The following is a 21208-nucleotide window of genomic DNA, read 5'->3' on the forward strand; positions in this document are numbered from 1 at the left end:
GGTTCCCCGCGGGCGAGGCAGGCAATCTGCGGGGTCTCCTAAGGCGCCCCGGTGCCGCTGATTGGCGGCGGGCCGCGCGCGGTGATGGTGTCACGGGCGGCGCCGCGGCGCAGAGAAGCCCCGCCATGCGCGCTGGGCCCGGCCATGTTGCGCCTCTCGCTGCCGGCGCTGTTTGTGGCGGCCCGGGGGTGGCGCGGCGCCGCAGGTCAGACACCCCTTCTCCCCCGCACCCCGACATCGCCCGCGGCTCCGGGAGCCACAGCTGGCTGTTTTCGCTTACACACCCGCTTCTCAGGTCGCGGGAAAACGGCTCTCCCCGGCGGCGCAGCGGCAGCCCCGGTCAGGGCTGAATCCTAGGGAGGAACAGGCAGTAACTTGAATAATTAAGCAACAGTAGAAAGCTCCTCGCTGTCTTCAAGGTGTTGCTTTATTTAGCGTCCGCTGTGTCGTCTCGTTGCGAGCTGCCTTGTTTGTCTGCTGTGTATGTGGAGAAAAACAGTAGAAACACCAATTTTAAACTAGACTGCGAAGAAACCTGTAGTTAAATTTCACCACTCGTGTCTCCAGGCAAGCATCACATAGTGAATGCTTCATGTTATGGCTATTAGTTGTCATGCGTAAATGATTTTCAATTAGAGGCTGATCATACTGGCTCTCACAGCAAATCCACGGTCTGTATGTTTTGCTGTAAGCCTCGGAGTCTCAGCCACCTGAAAGGCAGATGTTTTGCTTGTTTTATCCTTGCTTTTGCTGGTGAAGAGTTAATAGTATTTGTTCTAAGAATGGCAGCACAAATTGGTTTTCTGGTAGGCACGTGGTAAGCAACATAAAGAGCAACCCCTTTCCAGAACATCAAATAGATGTTTACCTTCTGGCTACCCTCTCCTTCCTGCAGGTCTGGATGATTTGTATTCAGGCACAAGCACTTCAGTTGCAAAAGGCTGTGACTGAGAATTCTGAAGTTTCTGACAATTAATTTTTGATTTTGGATTTTGTCTCATCGTGCCCATTCCCAGCTCACCGATGCATACTTATAGTTGTCTTTAAGACTCACCTGCTTTGGCTGTATGTGGGTTTGGAAGTGGAATACATAACTATTCAGTTTGGCTAATGCTGCTGACATGGAAGGTCAGTACATAAACAGGGACTCTTGGGTATCCTCCAGGAGGAAAAGAAAATAAATTCCTATGTAAACTTGTGTTATTTGATGGTTTCTTTGCGGCATTCTTAGTAAAAAAAAAACAACTGGAAAGGCCTGGAAAACTTTATAATTTTTCCAGATGAGAGAAATTTTTTCAAGACTTAGCCAAAAAGAGCCAATATACAGGTGTGGTGCTTGGAGCCCTGTGGTGTTTGAGGGAAGCAAGGGAAGAAGAGTGCTGAGTGCCTCATAAACACCAGTTGTATGAATTGGGATGTGCAAACCAACAGAGCTTCTTGGGATTTGTTGTTGGATTGCCAGATCTAGCATGTGTTTCTTTCTATCTGTTCCCTGAGTATTTGACTGTCATTTGAGTTGTGTGCATGTTGTTTCATAAACTCTTGTGATCCACAGCAAATGGAGAAGTTAAGGAGGGATATTTTTGTCATATAAGTGCAGGAATGCTGCTAAAGGTCAGATGACTAAACTACAGTTCTGCAGTTTTCTAGCGCTAAAGTTCTGAGGTTTTTTTTTTACCTCGACATGGTGCATTTCTTTTCCTCTAGTTTGCAAGTCATGTGCTCTCCGAAGATTTTCCATCCAGCCTGCCCAGCAGAAGATTCCAAACCGGTATTTGGGCCAACCCAGCCCCTTTACACACCCACATCTGCTCAAACCAGGTGAGGTTTGGGCCCTGCATGAGCTAGTCATTGATATTTTCTTGTCTCTGTTTATTTGAGTGTATTGATTTGCTGTATCATAGAGTTGTCTGTGGTTTCAGCTGTTTATGACTACCTTTGTTAGCCAGTAATTATATTTAGTAGCTAATTTCCTTGTCTGAGATAATACTGATTCCAAAAATAGGCTTCACATGTGATGGCTTTCATAGCTTCTTTCTTTTTTCTCGTGATATACTCAGAGTTGTTTACTTGGGTGCTGCAGACCTTTTGTGGCAGTGGCATTTTGTGGGATCATTGTCCTGCAAATAAATACGGGTTTTATCAAGAGGGAGTCTTTTGTGCCAGCTGAACTGTCAGAATGGTTCATATTCCATGTCTCGTGAGTCACAAAGCAAAGGTGCAGTTTGGCAAAGGTGAATGGGGAGGACATTGATAGATGGACACCCCTTGTCTAAAGAATGTGCCTGCTCAGAGGAGTGTTCAATATTAGGAAAAGCAGAAAAAGAAACTTGTGACTATGAAGTTAGACAGTAGTAATAGAAGCTGGGGTTGTGCTTTTTTTTTTTTTTTTTTTTTTTTTTTTTTTTTTTTTTTTAGATGCATGAAAATGAGCATATAGGCATGAGATGGATGCAATTAAATGTAAAAAACGCAAACAAAAAATGGCAGCAAAATTCAAGAATATGTCCAGGAAAACATTCTGTGTTCTTCCATGGATGGGTATAAGGGGAGAACAGGTGAATGTGTGTGTGTGTATGTATATATACATGTGTACACCTCTGTATTTAATTTTAGAATAATTCAGGTCAGAAGGAACCTCACACAGTTGACACGCTCCCCCTGTGCTCAAAGCTGGGCTAACTTCAGTGTTGCAAGAGGACACAAAAAGGACACTCAACCATCAGGTTGAGAGCAAGAAAAAGAAGAACTTTATTTTTAGATTCAGGATTTAAATAGTTTGGACTTTGACCAGCGACTGGGGGGATGAGGTTGACACCCCTCAGACCCCACTGGTCAAACCAGCAGTCCATCAATTTTTCCTTCCCCCTGGAAGGAATGTATTTACAAAATATCAATCTTTGTTTTTGATACAATGCCTAAGAACTCTCCAGTCCAAGAATGAAAAAATCAAAAAGCTAAAAAAATCAGGGCAACACTTCAGCATTAGATGTGATTAGAATGAGTGCTTAGGGCACTCATTGGCAGCTTACAATAAATGGGGCTAACTCCTTAAAGTGCAGCCACAGCACTGGAAGTGAATTCTAGCTATCCAAAGTATTTTTCAATTTAATAAAGTAGAGGTGGTTTCCTTGAAATAATGATATTGTTTTGTTGCAATTATTATTTTAAAAAGCAAATGCCTTTAATGCAAAGAGAATTTCCAGGCCTCAAAGCTGGAATCCTCATGTTTGACCCCATTGCAGCTTCTGAAATTCACTGGACTGTGGCAGTTAAAAAGCTGACTGGAATGTGGTGGAACATAGGAAATTTGCAGTATGACATGTGAGGCCAGATTGCATTAAAACAGCTTCTGTGTCTCTGTCATTTCTACATTTACACAGTAAAATAAATGTGGTGGGTTTTTTGGGTTTGTCTGGTTCTTTTTAAAGACTTTTACATCTAACAGGTATTGAGGATATAATCAAAAAGGTGTAAAAATTAATGCAAAGAGAACTTCCCCCTCCCACTGTCCTCATGCAAGAATCCATTTGCAGTACAAAAGTGTCAATTTTTGCTCTAAAATTGTCACTGTGTAATACATGAAAGAGGAAGAAAAGATTATAAAAGTGGAACATTAACAAACAGTATCAAAATTCAATCTATGTTAAAGTAGAGTATTAGCCAAAGTACTGATTAAGGCTCTTATATTAATTTAGATCATAATTAGGGAGTCTCACAATTTTAAAAATACATACTTCAGCTGTTGCTGGTTGTCCTTTGGACTTCAGTTCTGTTTTGGTGAGTATCTTGATTGATGTACTTCATGTCTTTTGGGACTGGAGCAGCTGAAAGAGTACCTTCATCTGAGAGATCATTTGCTTAGTGTTATTAGAAATACAGTATTTAACTTTAGAAAAATTTGAATTGTTAAATATTGAGAAAAGCTACATATGCCCTGGAGAAGATCCCTTCCCTTAACAGGAGTCTGATGGCAGCCTGCCATCCGTGGTTTGTTTATGCCTGAAATCTAGTGACTGGTTAGACTCTGCAACCTCTGTTTTTCTGCCTGATATCCCTGAATCTCTGAATCTGCCCCTTGTGGTTTAGAAATAGTCACTTTATGAGTTGACTTAGTGTGTATTTGAACAAACATTCTAGCTTTATTGGCGGCAATTAATGCTTAACCTCAGGAGGCAAATTTCTGTTCAATGTCCATGCTGTAAAACCCATCAGTTTTTAGCAGTCAAAGTTCAGTTTGCCTCGCCCCTTCCCTCCTTTTTTTTTTTTTTTTCACACGTTCTATGCAAACATTTGGATGTTTGTTTAAATCTATCAGATTTTGTGATTTCTACCTTTGCACAGAAATATGTAACACAGCATCCAATTGGTTAAAACCAATGTCTGTCTTTGCATGATGGAGAAGCAGCCTGAATGAGGATGTGCTGAAGGGATGGAAGCTGAAGAAGAGCAAGGGAAAGGCTTGTGAGGGATAACAAAGGAGCCATGCACATGTAAGGCATCAGGGAGTAGGCAGGAATCAGGCGTGTGACTAGTAAAATACCTTCAGTGCCTCGAATTTCTCCTTCTGGTTTCTTTTGTATTCACAGGAGAGGTAACCCCAGGATTGTCACAGGTGGAATATGCTCTTCGCCGACACAAACTGATGGTGTTGATCCAGAAGGAAGCCCAAGGCTGGGATGGTTTGGACCACACAGTGATTCTTCTGTCCAACCCCACATACTACATGAGCAATGACATTCCCTATATTTTCCATCAGGACACTAATTTCCTGTACCTCTGTGGGTTTCAGGAGCCCGACAGCATCCTGGTGCTGCAGAGCATTCCTGGCAAAGCACTGCCATCTCACAAATCCATACTTTTTGTGCCTCGGAGAGATCCAAATCGAGAGCTGTGGGATGGGCCCAGATCAGGCCCAGATGGAGCAATTGCTCTTACAGGAGTAGATGAAGCGTACACCGTTGAGGAGTTCAGGCACTTGGTGGCCAAGCTGAAAGGTAACCAAAAATAGAGAAGGAATGAGATGAGGTGAGATGTGGTCTGCAGAGTCTGAATGGTACAGGTTTGGGAGGTGGTCTGTGACATCACTTTGAGACTAAAATGAGCTTGGGGAGGGGCAGGGAGTATGGCCGTGGCAAAGGCAGATGGAAGTTTGTGTTGGCTCTTTGAGGGCTACCAATGGAATATGTAGTTTTGAAAATTTCTGACTTTCTTGTGTATCCATGTGAATGCCAGTCTGTATATCTGTGAAATATTAAGGAACAGGATAAGCAAGGCTGTGTTCCTGTTTTGGTCATATCTGTTTGCTGACAGAGCCAGAACCAGATGACTTATAGGAAACTTGAAAGCTTTTTATTTATTATAGACTTGGAAAATGACCCACACAGGGAGCTTGTCAGTCTACTCAAATTTAGCTAGATGATTACTTGCTCCTGAAATACAAACATTACTGTCTTTTAGAAATATTCTTCTGCATCTCACATCACCATGTAGCCTCAATACTTATAATCCAAGGGGAACTTAAATGCATTATAAAATAAAGCTGAAGAAGGTTCATGGCAATATAATAAAGGCAAGTGTGACTTTGGAGGGGTCACACAACTAGAGGGAGAGAATTCTGGAGTATTAAGTACCATCTTGGAATCAGTTATTTCAAAAAAGAATGTCTTGAAAATACGTAAATCACAGGGCAAAGGCTGATCAAAGAAAGCATGAAATGTGTGTGAGGTACATGCTGAACAAACCTACTCAGCTTGAAAAAGAGAAAACAAGGCAAGGTATGAGCTGTGTATAGTTGGGGAAAGCACAGAGGATGACTGTGATCGATTAATTGGTGGTTTTCTTAATTTAAAAACAAAGGGAACACTGAATTAAATTATCACATGACAGGGTTTGGCGCCTCTTAAGTTGTAGATCATTCATGGAAGTTTGGAATATCAAAATTAAAATGGAGTCAGGAGTTCGTAATTTTGTGGGGGAGAGGTCCATAAAAAGCAGTAAATCAGCTAAGGGCAGTTCTCTTTAGTGAATGCCCTGTTTCTTAGACACTTTCAGTAAGCATCTGCTAATGGTTGCTGTCACCAAAGAAGGAGGCCCTGGGTGGACGTCAGCAATGACTCACCATGACTTTGCTACTCATTTGCACTTAAAATGTTCTTGTGAGAAGAATGTTGGTGCTAACTGATGTTCTGAATAAACTCCACTGTGAGTAAATATGTTTGTTCTCAGTAAGCTCATTTTCTTTGAATGGCTGAAAGAAACAGTTTTTTCCCAAAGTGTCCTTAGCTGGTGTTGATAGATCTTGATTCCATGCACAAAAGTAAATTGCTTTCCTTGACAAGCTGAATGGGAGAACGATTCAGAAGGTGCACTGTGGTGTGATGGCTGCTCAGCTTACACAAGTGCAACTTTGACGTGTGAACTCTGGATGGATGTGAGCCAGATGCATATATTCAGTGATAGTTGTAAACCTCATTATTTCCCCAGAAGTGGAGATTTGTCAAATCAGTATGCTATGAGTTAGTAATCTTCCAAACTTAGAAGAAATTGCTGGTATTCTGTGACAGTGGAAGTGTCTATATAGTCTGTCAGTGTAGATACAGAGAAAAATTTTTCTCAATACAGCAACAGATCTGGTTTAGGAGGAGTGGGTTAATTTAGTATGGGGAGAACATTTCTGCATTTATTTTAGTCTGTGTCAACTTCTGTTTTGTATTCCAGGTGAGTCAAACATGGTTTGGTATGACTTGAGAAAACCAGTGCATGCAAGGCTGCACTCTGACTACATGCAGCCCCTGACTGAGGTAAAAGCTCGGAGCAAAAACCCCATCCAGGGTGTTCGACATCTCGTGCAAAACCTTCGTCTGATCAAATCCCCTGCAGAAATTGAGAGGATGAAGATAGCTGGCCGGGTGACAGCAGAGGTAATGAGGTTGTGTACTCTCCTAATGAACCACTGCATTTCCTTAAGGAGGTGACATGAGTTGGAAGGAGAGCTTTGGTCTAATCGTTACTGAACTGCTCTGTCTCAACCACTGGCTGGGCTTGGCTCCCTCCCGGGAAGAGAGCTTGGACTACCAGATTCTCTCCATTAGCATAACTCCATTGAAGAAACTCCACTCCAGTGAAGAAAAGCCAGCAGCTGTTAGACTTTGTTTAAAAGCAAAGGCTAGCCTTTTCACTGTCTTTCCAGCTTCCTCTTTGCTTTCCAAAATAATTTTCTTTCCCATCTATTCTGTTTATTTTGAGGAAACAGGATTTTCATGATGATGTTTCCTATGTATGTGTCTGCATTTCCCCTTTACCCTCAAACACCTTTTGAACTTATTGGCCACTTTTAAACAAATCTGACAGGTACCTCAAATGCTGTTATGTTTTGTAAACCTTTTAAAATAGCCATGTAGACAAGAGAGGCACAGGATGTCCTTCTCTGAAAGAAAAGCTGCATAAGGCAATCCTGTTATACCTGAGGGAATCCATAGGTGAGACAACTTCTAAAGTGCCAAACCATGGGATCAGCCTTGATAATCTAATCGGGGTTTTTTTGTTGTTGTTGTTTTGGGTGGGGTTTTTTTGTTTGTTTGTTTGTTTGTTTTTGTTTTGTTTTGTTTGTTGTGTGTTTTTTCTGTTTTGTTTTTGTTTTTGTTTTTTTGTTTTGTTTTGTTTTGTTTTTCCCAAAACCTAGAGTCAATCATCCCCTAAATACTGTTTCTTAGGGTATAGATTTTAACTGATCTTAGTCTTGACAGCACTTTCACCAAAGAAGTTGGTGAAACCCTCTGGTTCTGGGCCACTGATTTTGGGCCTTCCTCAAGAGACAACAGGTGGAAAAAAAACCAGTTCAGACTCCTTTACTAACTGAAAGTCCCTTTTTTTTCACAGGCTTTCACAGAGACGATATTTGCCAGTAAATCCTACGTGGATGAAGCCTTTCTGTATGCAAAGGTGAGTACTTTGTAACTGGAAGTGAGATAGAAGGGCTGGATGTTGGTTATCCTTCCAGGAAACCAGAAGTATCAGATCTCTTTATCATGTGTCTCCCACTGTATGCATTTATTCACCCAACTCTTGTGGTTGCTTGGACATGCAGAAGAGTCAGTCTGAGGAATTCTTCAGCTGTACTTCTGTACCCTTGTTTAAGGAGTGTAGCATTTGTCTAAGTTTCTCTCTGTTGATGTCTTTTTGTACTATGTAGAAATGCAAAACCTGCTAAACAATTGGAGGTAAAGTTATTACCTTATTCCATAATACACGTTTGTTGTACAAAATTTAAGTAGTTGTAACACCTGTTTGTAGAGGCTGCTTCTCTGGCCTCTAGCCTCTTACTACATCAGATTACCACAGCCATCTTGAAGCAGTTTAGATGCCTCTCAGTTAGCAAATAAGGACTAATTGGCCTGCACATTTGGTAAGGAACTTTGTAAGGAATTGCAGTGAATTGCCTGTTCAAGAAACATCAGCAGGATTTGACCCTCTGTTAAGACATGGATGGGCCTGTGCTGACATGGCACTGGCAGCACTGAGCTGAAAAAACTACTTTAATTAAAGTGTATTTTACAGATCAGTTTTTCAGTCCAGACCAGGATCGTAAAACCTTTGCTCCATGTAGGCATCCTGGAGTGTTTCGTCCCGTGTGATTTTGGTAACCATAGAAAAGACATGTTATTAATATGTTGAAGGTCTTTATAGATGTAAATTCATTCATTTCCATGCTTTCATCAGCTTCATCATTCAAGAAGGGTAAAGATCTTGAGGCTTATAGTGCTTTTTTTTCTTTTTTCCCCGTAGACATCAAGGTAGTGCATGCTTTCAAACCTCTTAGTTCAACAGTCATGAAAAATAGATACTGCTGTAAATGTGCTGGTACTTTGCAATTTTAAAAGACAGAAACAAACCATGATTGTTGTCATGCTGACATACAGGATCTTTGAAAATTTACAAAGTCATATGGCAAATATAAGAACAAATCCTCACTTGGATGTATGACGATGTAGTGGATGTTTGAGACAGTATTGAACCATTTGTACCAGAAAGAGCTTCCTGGAGACCTGCTAAAGCCTTGAAAAACTCCCGCAAAAGTGGATGGTTCTGTATTTTTTTTACCAGAGTTCTTGAAAAATATTTAAGACTGCTTTCATGTAGTCAACTCACTTTCCAGGTTCACTTTGTGTTGTACAAATTAAGGAAACAGTTGTAGGACAAGAAGAATTATGGTTCTAGGGCAGTTAATCACCTGAATCAGTACTAATGGTTTCCTCTTCTCCATATTGTTACTCCAGTTCGAATTTGAGTGCCGGGCTCGTGGTGCTGACATCTTGGCATACCCCCCTGTTGTTGCTGGTGGCAACAGATCAAACACTTTGCACTATGTGAAGAATAATCAGCTCATCAAGGTAACCCTTGGGCTATCTGGTAACTTGAAATGCAGTGCTGTGACACAAATAAACATTCCCTAGCTGCTGCTTGTTTTGACTGAACAGATCAAAGCACTCAAATACATTTTTTTTAAGTGAGCAAGGGAAAAGATCCTGCCTTGGTTAATTTTACTGTCACTGGCAGATTCAACTTGTCTTTCTTTCCTCTCAGTTCTTGTTACAGTATTTTCTGAACAGTGCAAGGACTTGCAAACAAGGTTGCAGATAATTTAGTGAAAATGTCCGCTCTCACAGCAGCTTGCAGTGCTGAGGGCCTCACTGAAAAGGGAAGCCACTGTTGCAGGTAGAGCAAAGACACTGGCAGGGATCTTCTGCTGTCACTTGTGTTCCTTGGCCTTGCTTTGCAATGTAAGGGCAAAGTGCATTCCTGCTCTGGTAAAGCAAAAAAGCATTTTGGTTCCATGTAGCCCAGCAAAGCAGGGAAGGGAAACAAGTAGGGAATGGATCAGTGTTAAATGTCAGGAGGTGGAAGAGTAACGTGTTTTGTCTTATTTTGAAGATTCTCATTGAATTGAAGCCTCTCTAGCTTTCCTGACAATAGGTCTTTAGATTCAGATACGTATTTTCAGGGGCAGTATTCCCCTCACTGTTCTGCTCGTTGTTTACTTTTCAGAGGAGCATATTTTTCCTCTGTTTTAATGCAGAATGAAACTTTCCCACTCTCATTGTCTTTTCTTGAAACTGCACACTAGCAGACCTTGAACAGATCTGCAGAGACAAATGTGCAAAAGATATTACAGGCTGCTTTTGGCCTCCTTTGTTGTACTGTCATCCAAGGTCAGCCACACTGCTTTAACTCCAGTTGCTTGTGTTAAAGTTGCTCTGTTAAACAACTGTCAGTTGTTTTTCTCCAGAACTATTAAGTAGGCGGTTAAACCCATAAACTTGACTCTTCTTTTGTGTACTGCTTCCTGTAGATCTTGTTTCCAATAAGATAATAAAGTGTCTAATTTGGAAGGTATCTGAGTGTTTTAGTCAGTCTTTTACTTAGAGGGCTCTGCTTTATTGAAAGAGGACAAGCACAGCATAAGGCATTTAGTGGATAATCAAATCACAGGCTGAATTCCTTTAGTCATAAATTATTACTTAGCTTGTTTAATTGCTTGGAAGATGGCAAGTGCTATAATTTTATGTTTGCTTTGAAGAATTCAACCAGCTATTCTGAAAAAGTTAAAATGTACAATTTAAATGGATAGTTAATGGCCTGTCTATTCAGTGGGATAGTGAGGTCTGCTCACTGCTGGTTTATCTGCTGTGTGTCTGTTTGTGTCACTTAACTGTACACAATGATAGCAGCTAGCAGTGGAAGCAGTGAAATTCTGCTGCTTTATTCTTTCCCTTAACATGCTGCAATTACACCTTGTCATTCTGCATCATGTCTGCTGACACAGTCGTGGATTTGTGGAATAAATCTCTGTATGCAGTGTGAATATAGAGAATTTAATCCAAACTTCTTTGACATCTTACTGCTCTATTTGTTGTTAGCCCCTTTAAGGAGGGAAAGCGAGGCAGTGGTTTTGTTCTTGGCCCTTTATCTTTCTTCTGTGTGACTTTTTGGGAGATGTATAGTCATTGATATGGTACAGTTTTGCTGAAGTGAATTGGAGATTCACATCTCCAAAAATGTTTTCTTCATCACCAGATAGATCCAGAAAAATAGGTTAAAACAGTCAAGAAAGTCCTAGAAGAGAAAGGGAAGGTTGTACAAGCTATTCACCAGTGCATTTACAGCAGTGATATGCTGTCAGATTTTGTGATACAAAGTGATTTTGCTGAGTCCTCCTATTCTATGACAAGGGTAAATTTGTAGCTGTTAGTGATCCTGTGGGGAGCTCAGAAATCCTATGGTTTTGGTGCAAACCCCCTCTGTCTCAGTCACTATAGCTGAGAACTTCTAGTGAAAGGAATCATAAGCATAATTTGCTGGAGTAATCCAGGTGTGAATAGGACTCATGTCTCAGAGAGCAGAATGCTTCAAGGGAAATGCCTTTTTTTTTTTACTCCAAAATCTTAAAAAGTTCTACATTTTACAGACAGTAGAGAGGCATAACAGAGACTATCTTGCAGAGAAACAATCCAACTGGAATAGGCTATTTATAAGCAGTATTACCTGGTATATTACTCTGGAATTCATATTTTTACAATTCATACAATGCGGTTGCATTGTGAAAACAGAAGAATAACCTCCCTTCCTGCTCTCAGACAGAAAAATCAGTTAATAGCTGGACTGACCCACAGAACATTCTTTCCTGTTATTCTCCAGGATGGTGAACTGGTCTTGCTAGATGGTGGATGTGAATTTTCCTGCTATGTGAGTGATGTCACGCGTACCTGGCCTGTCAATGGAAAGTATGCTGCAATAAGTTTTTTGAAGAATTTTGATAAATTCTTAAGGAATTGATGGATTGAGTGTGTGTTTAATCATAGCCTTACCATGTCCCATTCTGTGGTGCTTTAGAGTAATCAAATTATATAAAGTAATTGTTCAGCTGTATTCCCCATTGCCTCATTAATTACTGCATGAATATGTGTGATAATTGCTATTTTCAGCTATTACAGCATGCTTAAAGTGCAGAGAGGGCTTTTGTATATTCAGCTGTGGCTGACTAGTTGTATGTAAGAAAACAGGCGTTTCAGTTGATGTGTACATAGCTCTGCTAGTTGTGAATTTGCTGGTGTGGCCTTTCATACAATGAGACAGTTGCTTTGCTTTCTCGTTTTCCCTTACTCCGTCCTTGAACTGAATCTGTCCCCAGAATAGGTTCTGGGGACAGAACCTCTTTTCTCTCGGAAACAGAAACTTAGTTGTGAGATACTCCTTTACTTCAGGTTCACCAAACCCCAAGCAGAACTGTATCAAGCTGTCCTGGATATCCAAAAGTCCTGCTTGAGCCTCTGCTCCCCTGGCATGAGTCTGGACAATATCTACAGCCTCATGCTGAGTCTTATTGGACAGAAACTGAAAGACTTGAGTGTCTTGGAGAGCAGCATCACTGACAGCCATTTCTTCAAGGTACTTCAAGTCTTTTTACTCTAGTTTATCCTGTTTACTCTAGTTTACGCCTATTAATCCTGATAGTTTTATCCTTGGGTAGTTTTAGGGCTTTTATTTGGGTCAGGAATGTGGTTTCAGGATGTCTCTTCTATTTGCTGCTACATGGTGCTTTAATTCGTATTGTGGGCTGGTCTCAGCCCACATTATGACCTGGTTTGCAATTAGAGAAGTTTATCTGGTGACTCTCACCGCAGAGCTGCGTGACTGCTGATGCCAATACTGCAAAGATGGCGGAACCAGGTGACGGCACTACGGCTTTTGGCAGCCGGACAGGTTCCTGCCGGATTTAGGCGCCGATGCCACGGCAGCCCTGGCTGCCGCCTGCGGACAAAGAGTGCCATGCTGGATTCTTCCAGCAGGTGGAGGCACAGCCAGACGGGAGCAGCGCCCGCAGCTCAATCCCCTGGGAATGAGGAGCATGGAGCAGGGAGGAGTTCCCGCTGATTCCTGCTTTGCAGGGAGGGAGATTGGGATGGTGCGGGGGGGAGGCGGTGTCTGTGCCTTGTAGAGGTGAATTGAAATCATGCTGTAGCTACTGAATGAAACAGGCACAGCATTCACTCTCTTGTGTGTAGGAGACCATTTTCACAGCCCAGAGCAGCTGTATCTGCTGCTGTCAGTTGTGAAGGTCTGCTGATGGAAGTCGTGCAGGGATTGGATGTTTAAGGGATGGAAAGGGTTGGGGCAGCAAAGCTCAGCAATTTGCAAACTGACATCTTGCCTGACATCCTGAGATGGTGATGGGTTTGGGCTGTTCTTTCCAGTGCAGAGGAAAGGCAGTCTGCAATGTTCTCATTAAAGGCACCTGGTACTGGTGGGTTTTAAGGGCTATCCAGTTCTAGTAAATGGAAGGCAGGCCCTGGTGACCTAGGAATGGCAGTAAGACTGCTAGTAAAACACATAACTATTCTGTCTCTCTTCCCTATATTTTCTATTGGAAAAAGTTGGGCTGTGTTTAACTGCTTCTGTGACATTTGTTCTGTCTCCTCTTAGGCGGTTCGAAAGTACTGCCCTCATCATGTGGGCCATTACTTGGGCATGGATGTTCATGATACCCCAGATATATCCCGATCACTCCCGTTCCAGCCAGGCATGGTGATAACCATTGAACCAGGTAAAAGCACTCAGTGGTGGATAAAAACATACAACACTGAGAGTAATGGTATTGCCTTTCAATAATTCGCTGGTCCTGCAGACCAAAGCATTCAGATCTTTTCTGGTGAAGCTGAAAACTAAAGCAGTATTGGAAAGCCTTAAGTTATTCCCCCTCGCCCCCCCCCCCCCCCCCCCCAGTCATTACAATATTAGAAAACCCTATTTCATTCTCAAACATAGCCAAGGTAACACGTAGTGGGAGTAAACTCAGGAAGCAGAGTAGTGTGGAGCTCAGGCTGTGCAGCATAGGTGAACTGCAGTGCAGAAATCGGGGTCCATTCACTCGTGCTGCATTCTGTGTTCCTGCCACTGAACTTCTACCAGTCACTGGTAGTGTCTCAAGCATTGCCATCTGCAATTACAGGGATTCACAACTTAGCTTTGGAAATCAGGCATACTGTGAGGAATCTTTCTCCTTGTCACTAGATTTGGAGCTGTCAGCTGAAAACTTATATTTAATGCTTGCCTCTTCTCTCTCTCTATTCGGAAAATTGTTAAAGTCATGACTGTGAATGTAACACTGAGAGCAAAAAGTGTGAAAAGGCCAGGTGCAACTATGGAAGTTTTTATTATTGTGCTGATGTCTGTAGGCACAGAGGGACACTTTCTTTGCCCACCAAAAGCCATGAGTGAGGAGAAAGGGAGTAACTTGCCATATTAAAAATTCTCATTTATGTTGCTGAAAGTCCAACCCTGCTCTCCTGGTGGTACAAAAAGGGAAAGGTGGTGTTCTGGAGAGTGCTGTGTTTTAATTTCCTTTCTTCTTTCAGGCATTTATATCCCTGAGGATGATGTGAGTGCTCCAGAAAGGTTTCGTGGCATTGGTGTGCGCATTGAGGATGATGTTGTCATAACAGAGGATGCGCCTCTTGTCTTGTCTGCTGACTGTCCCAAGGATATCTACCACATCGAGCAGATCTGTGGCCGCAGCTCATGATGCCCCTTCTCTACCTCTTTCATCCTCCTTAGGAGACACAACCCCACAGGGATGCAGATCCCTTAGCTGGATGTAGTTGTCAAGTCATGAAAGACATTGACAGTTGATGGCTGTTTCCAAGACTGGCATTGGGCAGTGGAATGCAAAAGGCTGGGGTACTGAGGGATGAAAAAACAAAGCAACCATTTCTGTGTGCAATTTTCTCCTGATTTGAGCTGATGTTGAACTGTTGTATGATGTGGGAGTGGATTCATCCCTCTGCTGTGTGAATCCATGTGTTCTGGGGCCCTTGGGGGAGGTTGAATTTTGTCGGTGCCACCAGATGCATAGGTACAGCATCTGAGACCAAGGCCCCCTTTTTTTCCCCCTTGGCAGCAGTTTCACAACAAAAATGAGGCTTTTATAAATGCTAGTTTGGGATAAGAAAATGTGAGCTTGAATTTTGTAGAACCATGTAAGGAGAGAGTCTGGTAATCAGGAAGATGGATTTGGTGGAGAGGTAGTTGTATCTGAAGCCAATGGAGAATTCTTTTAAGTATTTTAAGGATAAGGATGTGTTTAGGCCTTGTTCAAGCATATGCAAAATAGGCCTGTAGCAGGGAAAAATACCTTGCCTTTCAGCTTATTGGAATGTTTGGTAATTTAAAAATGTACAAATAGGGCTCAGAAGGTTAGACATACTTATTCTTGCTGTCTTCCACATTCCCTTCCTTTTGTCCCAAAGGTCCATTCCTTTTTCCTGCTCTGAGTTCCTCTCTACTCTAGGAATCAGGGCCATATTGATTATGCTGGACTCCTCTGGTGAGCTGTTGGTTGCCACCCAGATGTGAGATGTCCAGTTCTGGAACAGTCACAGCACCTTTCTGGCTTATGTTTGCTGTGGGCTCTAAGTGCCAGCAACTTCAGCAGTGTGGTTTTGAACAGTCTGCCCTATGGTAAGTGTCAAGCCTTTAGATAGATTTTATACTGAATTAATTTGAATTAAAAGTAATCCTGCCTTTCTGAACTCTTGAGGGCATGATAAGAGCTGGCTTTTTGGTTTTTTTGAAGCAGATGTAAATGTTACTGGGGCTAGGCTGGATGAGGTGTAAAGAGAAGAGTTTCTACTCTGAACATCATCATACCACCCAGGCCATTGTATGCCATAGTAAATACACCTACTAAAGGCAAGCACAGCATCTGTGTATTTACTGAAAATATTTAGACAGCTACTTAACATGTCTGAAAATTGCATCTCATCAGAGCATCTCTTGTTATTTACACTTGCTGTTGCATCATTTTTCTTCCTTTCTTATGGTAGCTTTCAGTGCTCTTCATCTGTTACTCTAAATTTACTTGCTCTCTTCACTCTTCTCTCTCTTCCTATATTGTCTGGTTTTGACCCACTATGTCACTGCTTCCTAATCAATTTTACTTTCTTATCAATGTCACTGCCTCTTCCCTGGTTTGGCCTAATTCCCTACAGTTAATATAGCCAGAAGCATGTGGGGGAGGGTGGTCAGGGTTCTGGAGTTTGACCTCTGGCTCTGTTGCTGTGTAATCTCTAGCAAAGTCTTGTGGTTTTTGGGGTTTTTTCCCCTTCCCCCCCCCCCCCCCCCCCCCCTTTTGGTTTATATGTTTCACATAGTGAAGGCTAAGTGGGCAGTGTCTTGCATCCCCCACTGCAATTAACGTGCTGCATGCACTGGGGTTTGAATTTTGGCACCTGAAAAGCAGCCAAGCCATGCCATAATTTTATTTTCTAAACATGACAAAAATAAATGTTTTTACAGGGTTTAGTGTATCGAGTTTCACCTGTTTAAGGGAATCTGCTAATCTCTGATGGCAGTGCTTGTTAAATACTCCTGTGTTGCAGTGATAGCTAAAGCCTAAAATGCTAGAAGGGAGGCCTCCTAAGTATGAACACAGACCTGATTAATACTTTTAAAGTTGTTCTGATCTGTAAGACATTTGTTCCAATTACACCTGTTAAAGCCATATTAACTGGGCCAAATCTTGGGGATTTTGGAACTATGTAAGCAGCTTAAAATAACATTAATCCGAGAGATACGTGTGTGGGTTGATCTGCACATCTTCCCATGCATCTAACAGAGTTAATAATGGTACTTAATGTAAATAAGCCTTTTAAATGCATATATACCAATTATTTTTAAAGTAAAACAATATGTAGGAAGTAATTTCTCAGCCATCAAGTTGCATGCTGTTGAATAGATAGACACACCTCCAAAACCAGCATTATTTTTCAGGGAGATTTATAAATTGTGTGTGACCCGTCTTGAACTTGAAATAACATTGTCAAATGTAGGCACACACTAATTCCTACTCCTCTCAGGACAATCCTGCAACTTGTAAACACCAATAGATCTTAGGAATGCTGCGGATGAATGTTTCTATTAATGAAGTAGTGTTTGTGACTCTGCTGAGTGGAAAGTAATGGTTCTGCTAGGGCTGCTGACTGTGTCTGATTTAGGCCATGCATATTCTATAATTCTTCCACTGTGTTCAGCCATTTTTTTAGCATAAACTGCTGCTGGTTTGAATCTGTTGTTCCATGTAAAGAGTGCATTTTGCAGAAGGTATTAAATCTGCATCCTATGAACCTAAATTTTTGAAGGCTTTTTCTCACTTGTTGCAGAGATGAATAATCTGTGACCTACCTACACACAGGCTGCAGTGTCCCTTTCAAACAGCTAAATCCTTGAACATTTTGCACAACCTTCATTAAAAAACCCTAAAGAGCTTGGTTCTCTGGCTGCAGGCACGGCACATACTCATAATGTGTCTCCTCTGTTGCTGATCCCATCCTGCCAGACTGTCTGCTTCTCCCACAGAAGAGGCTCCTCACTCCAGCCACTTGGGTGCAGCTCTCAGTGGTGGCATAACTCGACAGCTGCTTGATGAGGGTGTTGGTGGGATCATGGGCAGGGAAAGAGAAATTGAGGTACACACAAGTTCACATGGGGAGAGATTTTATTTCATGCGGCACAGGTCTTAAGGATATCAGAGTATTAGAGAAAACAAGAGACAGCCATCCCTATGGAGAAGCTGCTTTGCTTCCTGAGGAACCCAGAGAGGCTTTTTGTGGACTCCTTTGAACTCCTCAGGGAAATCCCAAAGGCCTAACCCTGGAAGAATACACCACAGAGCTTCCACCTAATCTGAAAGAAAAGACTTCCCCACAGTGCCTTGCAACACTATGTGATCTACCCCAGTCTCGTTTTCCCCTATGCCCCTAATTCTCATGTGTCTCCTTTCCCTGTTTCCTCATTGGTTGTGGTATCCCTGATGGCCGGCCCTGTCTTCCCTATATGGCAATTCCCTGTGCCCTGCCCTTTGTACTGCCCTTGTGCCCTCAGATCATTGGCCACTGACCCCTTTTCAACCCCTGTGCCCACCACATGGCCGGGTCTTCCGTCCCTGATCCCCTTTGGCATGCTGGAATAAACCTTTGCTGGAACTTCTCATACAAAATGTCCTTCTTGCCTCTCTTTGCTGAGCTAGCCATGGTGTATATGATGTATGGGTTTGACTGCTTTGCCTGAATCCTACTCAAGCAGCCTTTCTGCAGGAGATGCTTATTAGGAAATAGGTAGCAGCACCACCGTCTAAACCCCACGTTGCTACAGCTTTTGGCTTTCTCACTTCACCTTCCACCAGGGGACTGCTTTGCCTTGCAGAAAACTAGTGAAGTCCTGTTGTTCAATACAGTCTGAGCAGAGGTACCAATTTGCAAATTTGCTTGTCATCAAAGTGGAATGAAATTTGACATTTCACACAATTTGGCATTCTACCTCTATGTAGAAAAATGCAGTATAGCTTTCCTAAATGTCCTAAATAATGTGTTCATTATTTTGCAAAGGAACATATGTAGGAAGTAGCAAACTGAGGTAGCACAGTAAAGAGAATAGAGATGGAGAGTTTTGGGACGATACAATGCAATAAGAGAAGAATCAGGAGAAGGTTGTGATTTGGAGCTGCAGGGATGTGTGCCAGGAGGATGGGAGAGCAAGGAGAGAACAATGGGGCATAAACTGGCTATTCAGTGTGATGTCAGAATGGTGCAATAGCTCCAGAAAACTGGTTATGCTGTTTCATAACCCTGATTGATTTGTCCTACTCAGTAGGGAGGAACAAAAGAGTCAGATTGGATTGATTAACTTGTTCTTAGCAGTTGGTTTAATTATTTCTTTTTAAAAATCAATAGAATTATCATATGAGAAAGTTTTATGCAGTTTCAGGTTATTGATTATGTGTCATATTTCAAATAATGCAAAGGAAATAAGTATATTGTTGGTAAGGATGAAGGTTGGACAGGAAAATTTCACAGATATGTATGCTTAGTAGAAGGCTCTTTGAATGTGGAACCTGAGAGCGGAATAGAGATGGAAGCAAGTTTTGATATAGAAGAAAAAGATGTCTAAATTAAGAATTGCTGAGCCAGTTGTTACTGGACAACTAAGAAGGCAAAGGTTAAGTCAAGTTGGAAGGAGGTTTTATGGCTAGAGCAAAGGATATGTTGACCACAAACAAAAAAGATGTTTTTACCAAGCAGATATAGGTCTTAGGAAAAGCGAAAGATACCATAGGCAAACAAAAACATGTTTTTACAAAGTAGAAAAAGGTCTAAGAATTTTCCACTGCAAGAAAACAGAAAAACAACTTTAAGTTAAACCTGTGATGCTCATTGGTTTTTATGTATTGAGATGCTCAGTAAGAAAACTTTATAATGCATTGTAACCAGAACTAATAGTGGCTTCAGGCTTCCCTACAAGCTGTAGCTGGCAGCTTTAGGTGTGGCTCTGTCACTCTGCTGTAACATCTTCTATACAATAAACAGCATTTTGAAGAGCCACCTGTTGTCCAAACATCCTTTGTTGACATAACTTCTACAATATGTTTCTAGGCAAAATCTTCATTATGGATGGAGGGAGCAAGGCTGAAGTTACATTCTCTTATGCTATCCAAATTACTGCTGTGGAAATTGAGTAATTACTCCTAGGAGAATTACCATAAGATCAAAAGAGTTATGGTTAAACTTAGAAAAATAATCTTTATGAGATAAATTACAAAAATGTTTTAATTGTGATATTTTATACTTTATGTAATTGGATAACAAAACTCTGCACTGACATAAATTGATGTTTTGAAATTTCTTTTAAACTGAGTTGTGCTGAAGCCTGCACAAACATTTCTTTATTAGTATGCAGATCTAAAGTGCATTTAAGTTTATAATTTAAGTGTATTTTTACAGTTTATATAATTTAATATAAAGTGCATTTAAGTTTATAATTCTGACATCATTAGCACATCTGTTAAATGTGCTCTCTACATGTGTGCACAGCCTCCACTTGAATAAAAATCATCCTTTGGACACTGTCACAGTGCTGGCTTTAGGATTGGGTCTATAAAATTCACTGTATTTAAGAGATATAGCAATAAATTACATTTTAAAGCAATATTTATAATTGAAATGGACAGCGAAGCGCCAATGGCACTCAATTTCAGCTCCTTTCTCCTTCTCAGCTCCTTTCTCCTCAGTTTTTCTTGCTGTCTTAACTGCTTGGCAGCTCTGAGCTTTCTTCCTTAGCAGCAAGTGGAGCACTGAATCCCTGTCTTCCTGGGACAGCTTACACCTCAGCCTACCTGGTTGTTTCTCTGAAGCACTACCCAGTATTTGGCTAACCAAGAACAGGCTTTTCAGAAGATGGGCAGAAAGGAACAAGGAAGAATTTCCAGCTCCTCCATGTGTGCTTCCTTCACTTGCTAACTCGTACCATGAATGCCTTTTTAACAACCGTGACAGAGTTGTCCATTAGCAATGGCAAAGGAAAAGAAAAGATCTTGTGTGGTGTCTTGGTTTGGATAGACAGGTATCTGCTAAGGAAGATTGGAGTCTCCCTTGGAATGTAAGCCGCCCTCTCCCCCTTTTCAAATTATTATAAATTTGCAATTAAAAGGCTGTCAGGCAAGATTTTGGGAATAGGTATAGCAGTTCTTTACTAGGGATATTAAAAATACAAATGTTGTAGTACAAAAGAATAAGCAAACAAACAAACAAGAAATCCCAGAAAACCCTGACAGAGTCAGATATGCAACCTGACGCCCTGTTGGTCAGGGTGTTGGAAACAGTCCAAAAGTCAGCCCTCCTGGAGTGGCAGATGTGGTCCTGTTGGAAGCAGAGATGATGATCCTGGGGAGCCAAGGGTTCAGAGGTGGGTCCAGACTTCCTTTGGGAGTCCCGTGGGAACACCGGAGTGCCTGGTGACACTTGTGGGCTCCTTTTTATCTAGGTGGAAATGGTTTGGCTCCTTGTCCCTGGGTGGAGCATCTCACAATAGGATGATGAAATGTGTCATGCCATTGGTGAGCTTTAATGGTCCATTAACAGAAGATATTCCCATGGGGGTAGTGGAAGAATGAACAGAGATAAGAAACACTACTCCATCTGGTTTTAACAGCTGGCTTGGGAGGCAGTGGAAGACTGAGCAGAGATCAGAAACAATAGCCCACCTGTTTTTTAACAGCTGGCTTGTTATCAGAGAAGGCAGTTACCTCTTTCCTTCTGGAGTTACAACAGATGAAGAAAAATTTCTCCAACCGAGCTTTGGCCACCTCTTTGTTTTGGTC

General features: G+C 41.7%; 1 protein-coding gene across 4 annotated transcripts; it reads left to right on the top strand.

The window, feature by feature from the left end:
- The first annotated feature begins 120 nt into the window (after nucleotides 1-120).
- On the top strand, nucleotides 121-20141 carry XPNPEP3 (X-prolyl aminopeptidase 3). Of its 4 annotated transcripts, XM_083860031.1 has the most exons (11): nucleotides 154-205; nucleotides 896-1821; nucleotides 4406-4493; nucleotides 4590-4997; nucleotides 6721-6923; nucleotides 7882-7944; nucleotides 9279-9392; nucleotides 11698-11783; nucleotides 12264-12447; nucleotides 13483-13603; nucleotides 14415-20141. In XM_083860031.1, exons 4-11 carry the CDS (start codon nucleotides 4646-4648, stop codon nucleotides 14579-14581), a joined length of 1290 nt encoding a protein of 429 aa, XP_083716157.1. In that variant the 5' UTR covers nucleotides 154-205; nucleotides 896-1821; nucleotides 4406-4493; nucleotides 4590-4645; the 3' UTR covers nucleotides 14582-20141. The 4 variants fall into 4 exon arrangements, with proteins under 4 accessions (XP_083716154.1, XP_083716157.1, XP_083716155.1 ...); XM_083860028.1 differs by lacking the exon at nucleotides 4406-4493 and having other exon boundaries at nucleotides 121-205; nucleotides 1708-1821; XM_083860029.1 differs by lacking the exon at nucleotides 4406-4493.
- Nucleotides 20142-21208: the final 1067 nt, after the last annotated feature.

The sequence above is a fragment of the Zosterops lateralis genome, assembly GCF_965231275.1.
Source record: "Zosterops lateralis genome assembly, chromosome: 4".
NCBI classification, from domain to species: domain Eukaryota; kingdom Metazoa; phylum Chordata; class Aves; order Passeriformes; family Zosteropidae; genus Zosterops; species Zosterops lateralis.

Excerpts from the sequence above, each read along its gene's own strand:
- XPNPEP3 (XM_083860028.1), top strand. The coding sequence starts at position 145 with ATGTTGCGCCTCTCGCTGCCGGCGCTGTTTGTGGCGGCCCGGGGGTGG. Across the intron at positions 6,924-7,881 it reads CTGGCCGGGTGACAGCAGAG|GCTTTCACAGAGACGATATT; the intron begins GTAATGAGGTTG and ends TTTTTTTCACAG. Across the intron at positions 13,604-14,414 it reads GGTGATAACCATTGAACCAG|GCATTTATATCCCTGAGGAT; the intron begins GTAAAAGCACTC and ends TTCTTCTTTCAG.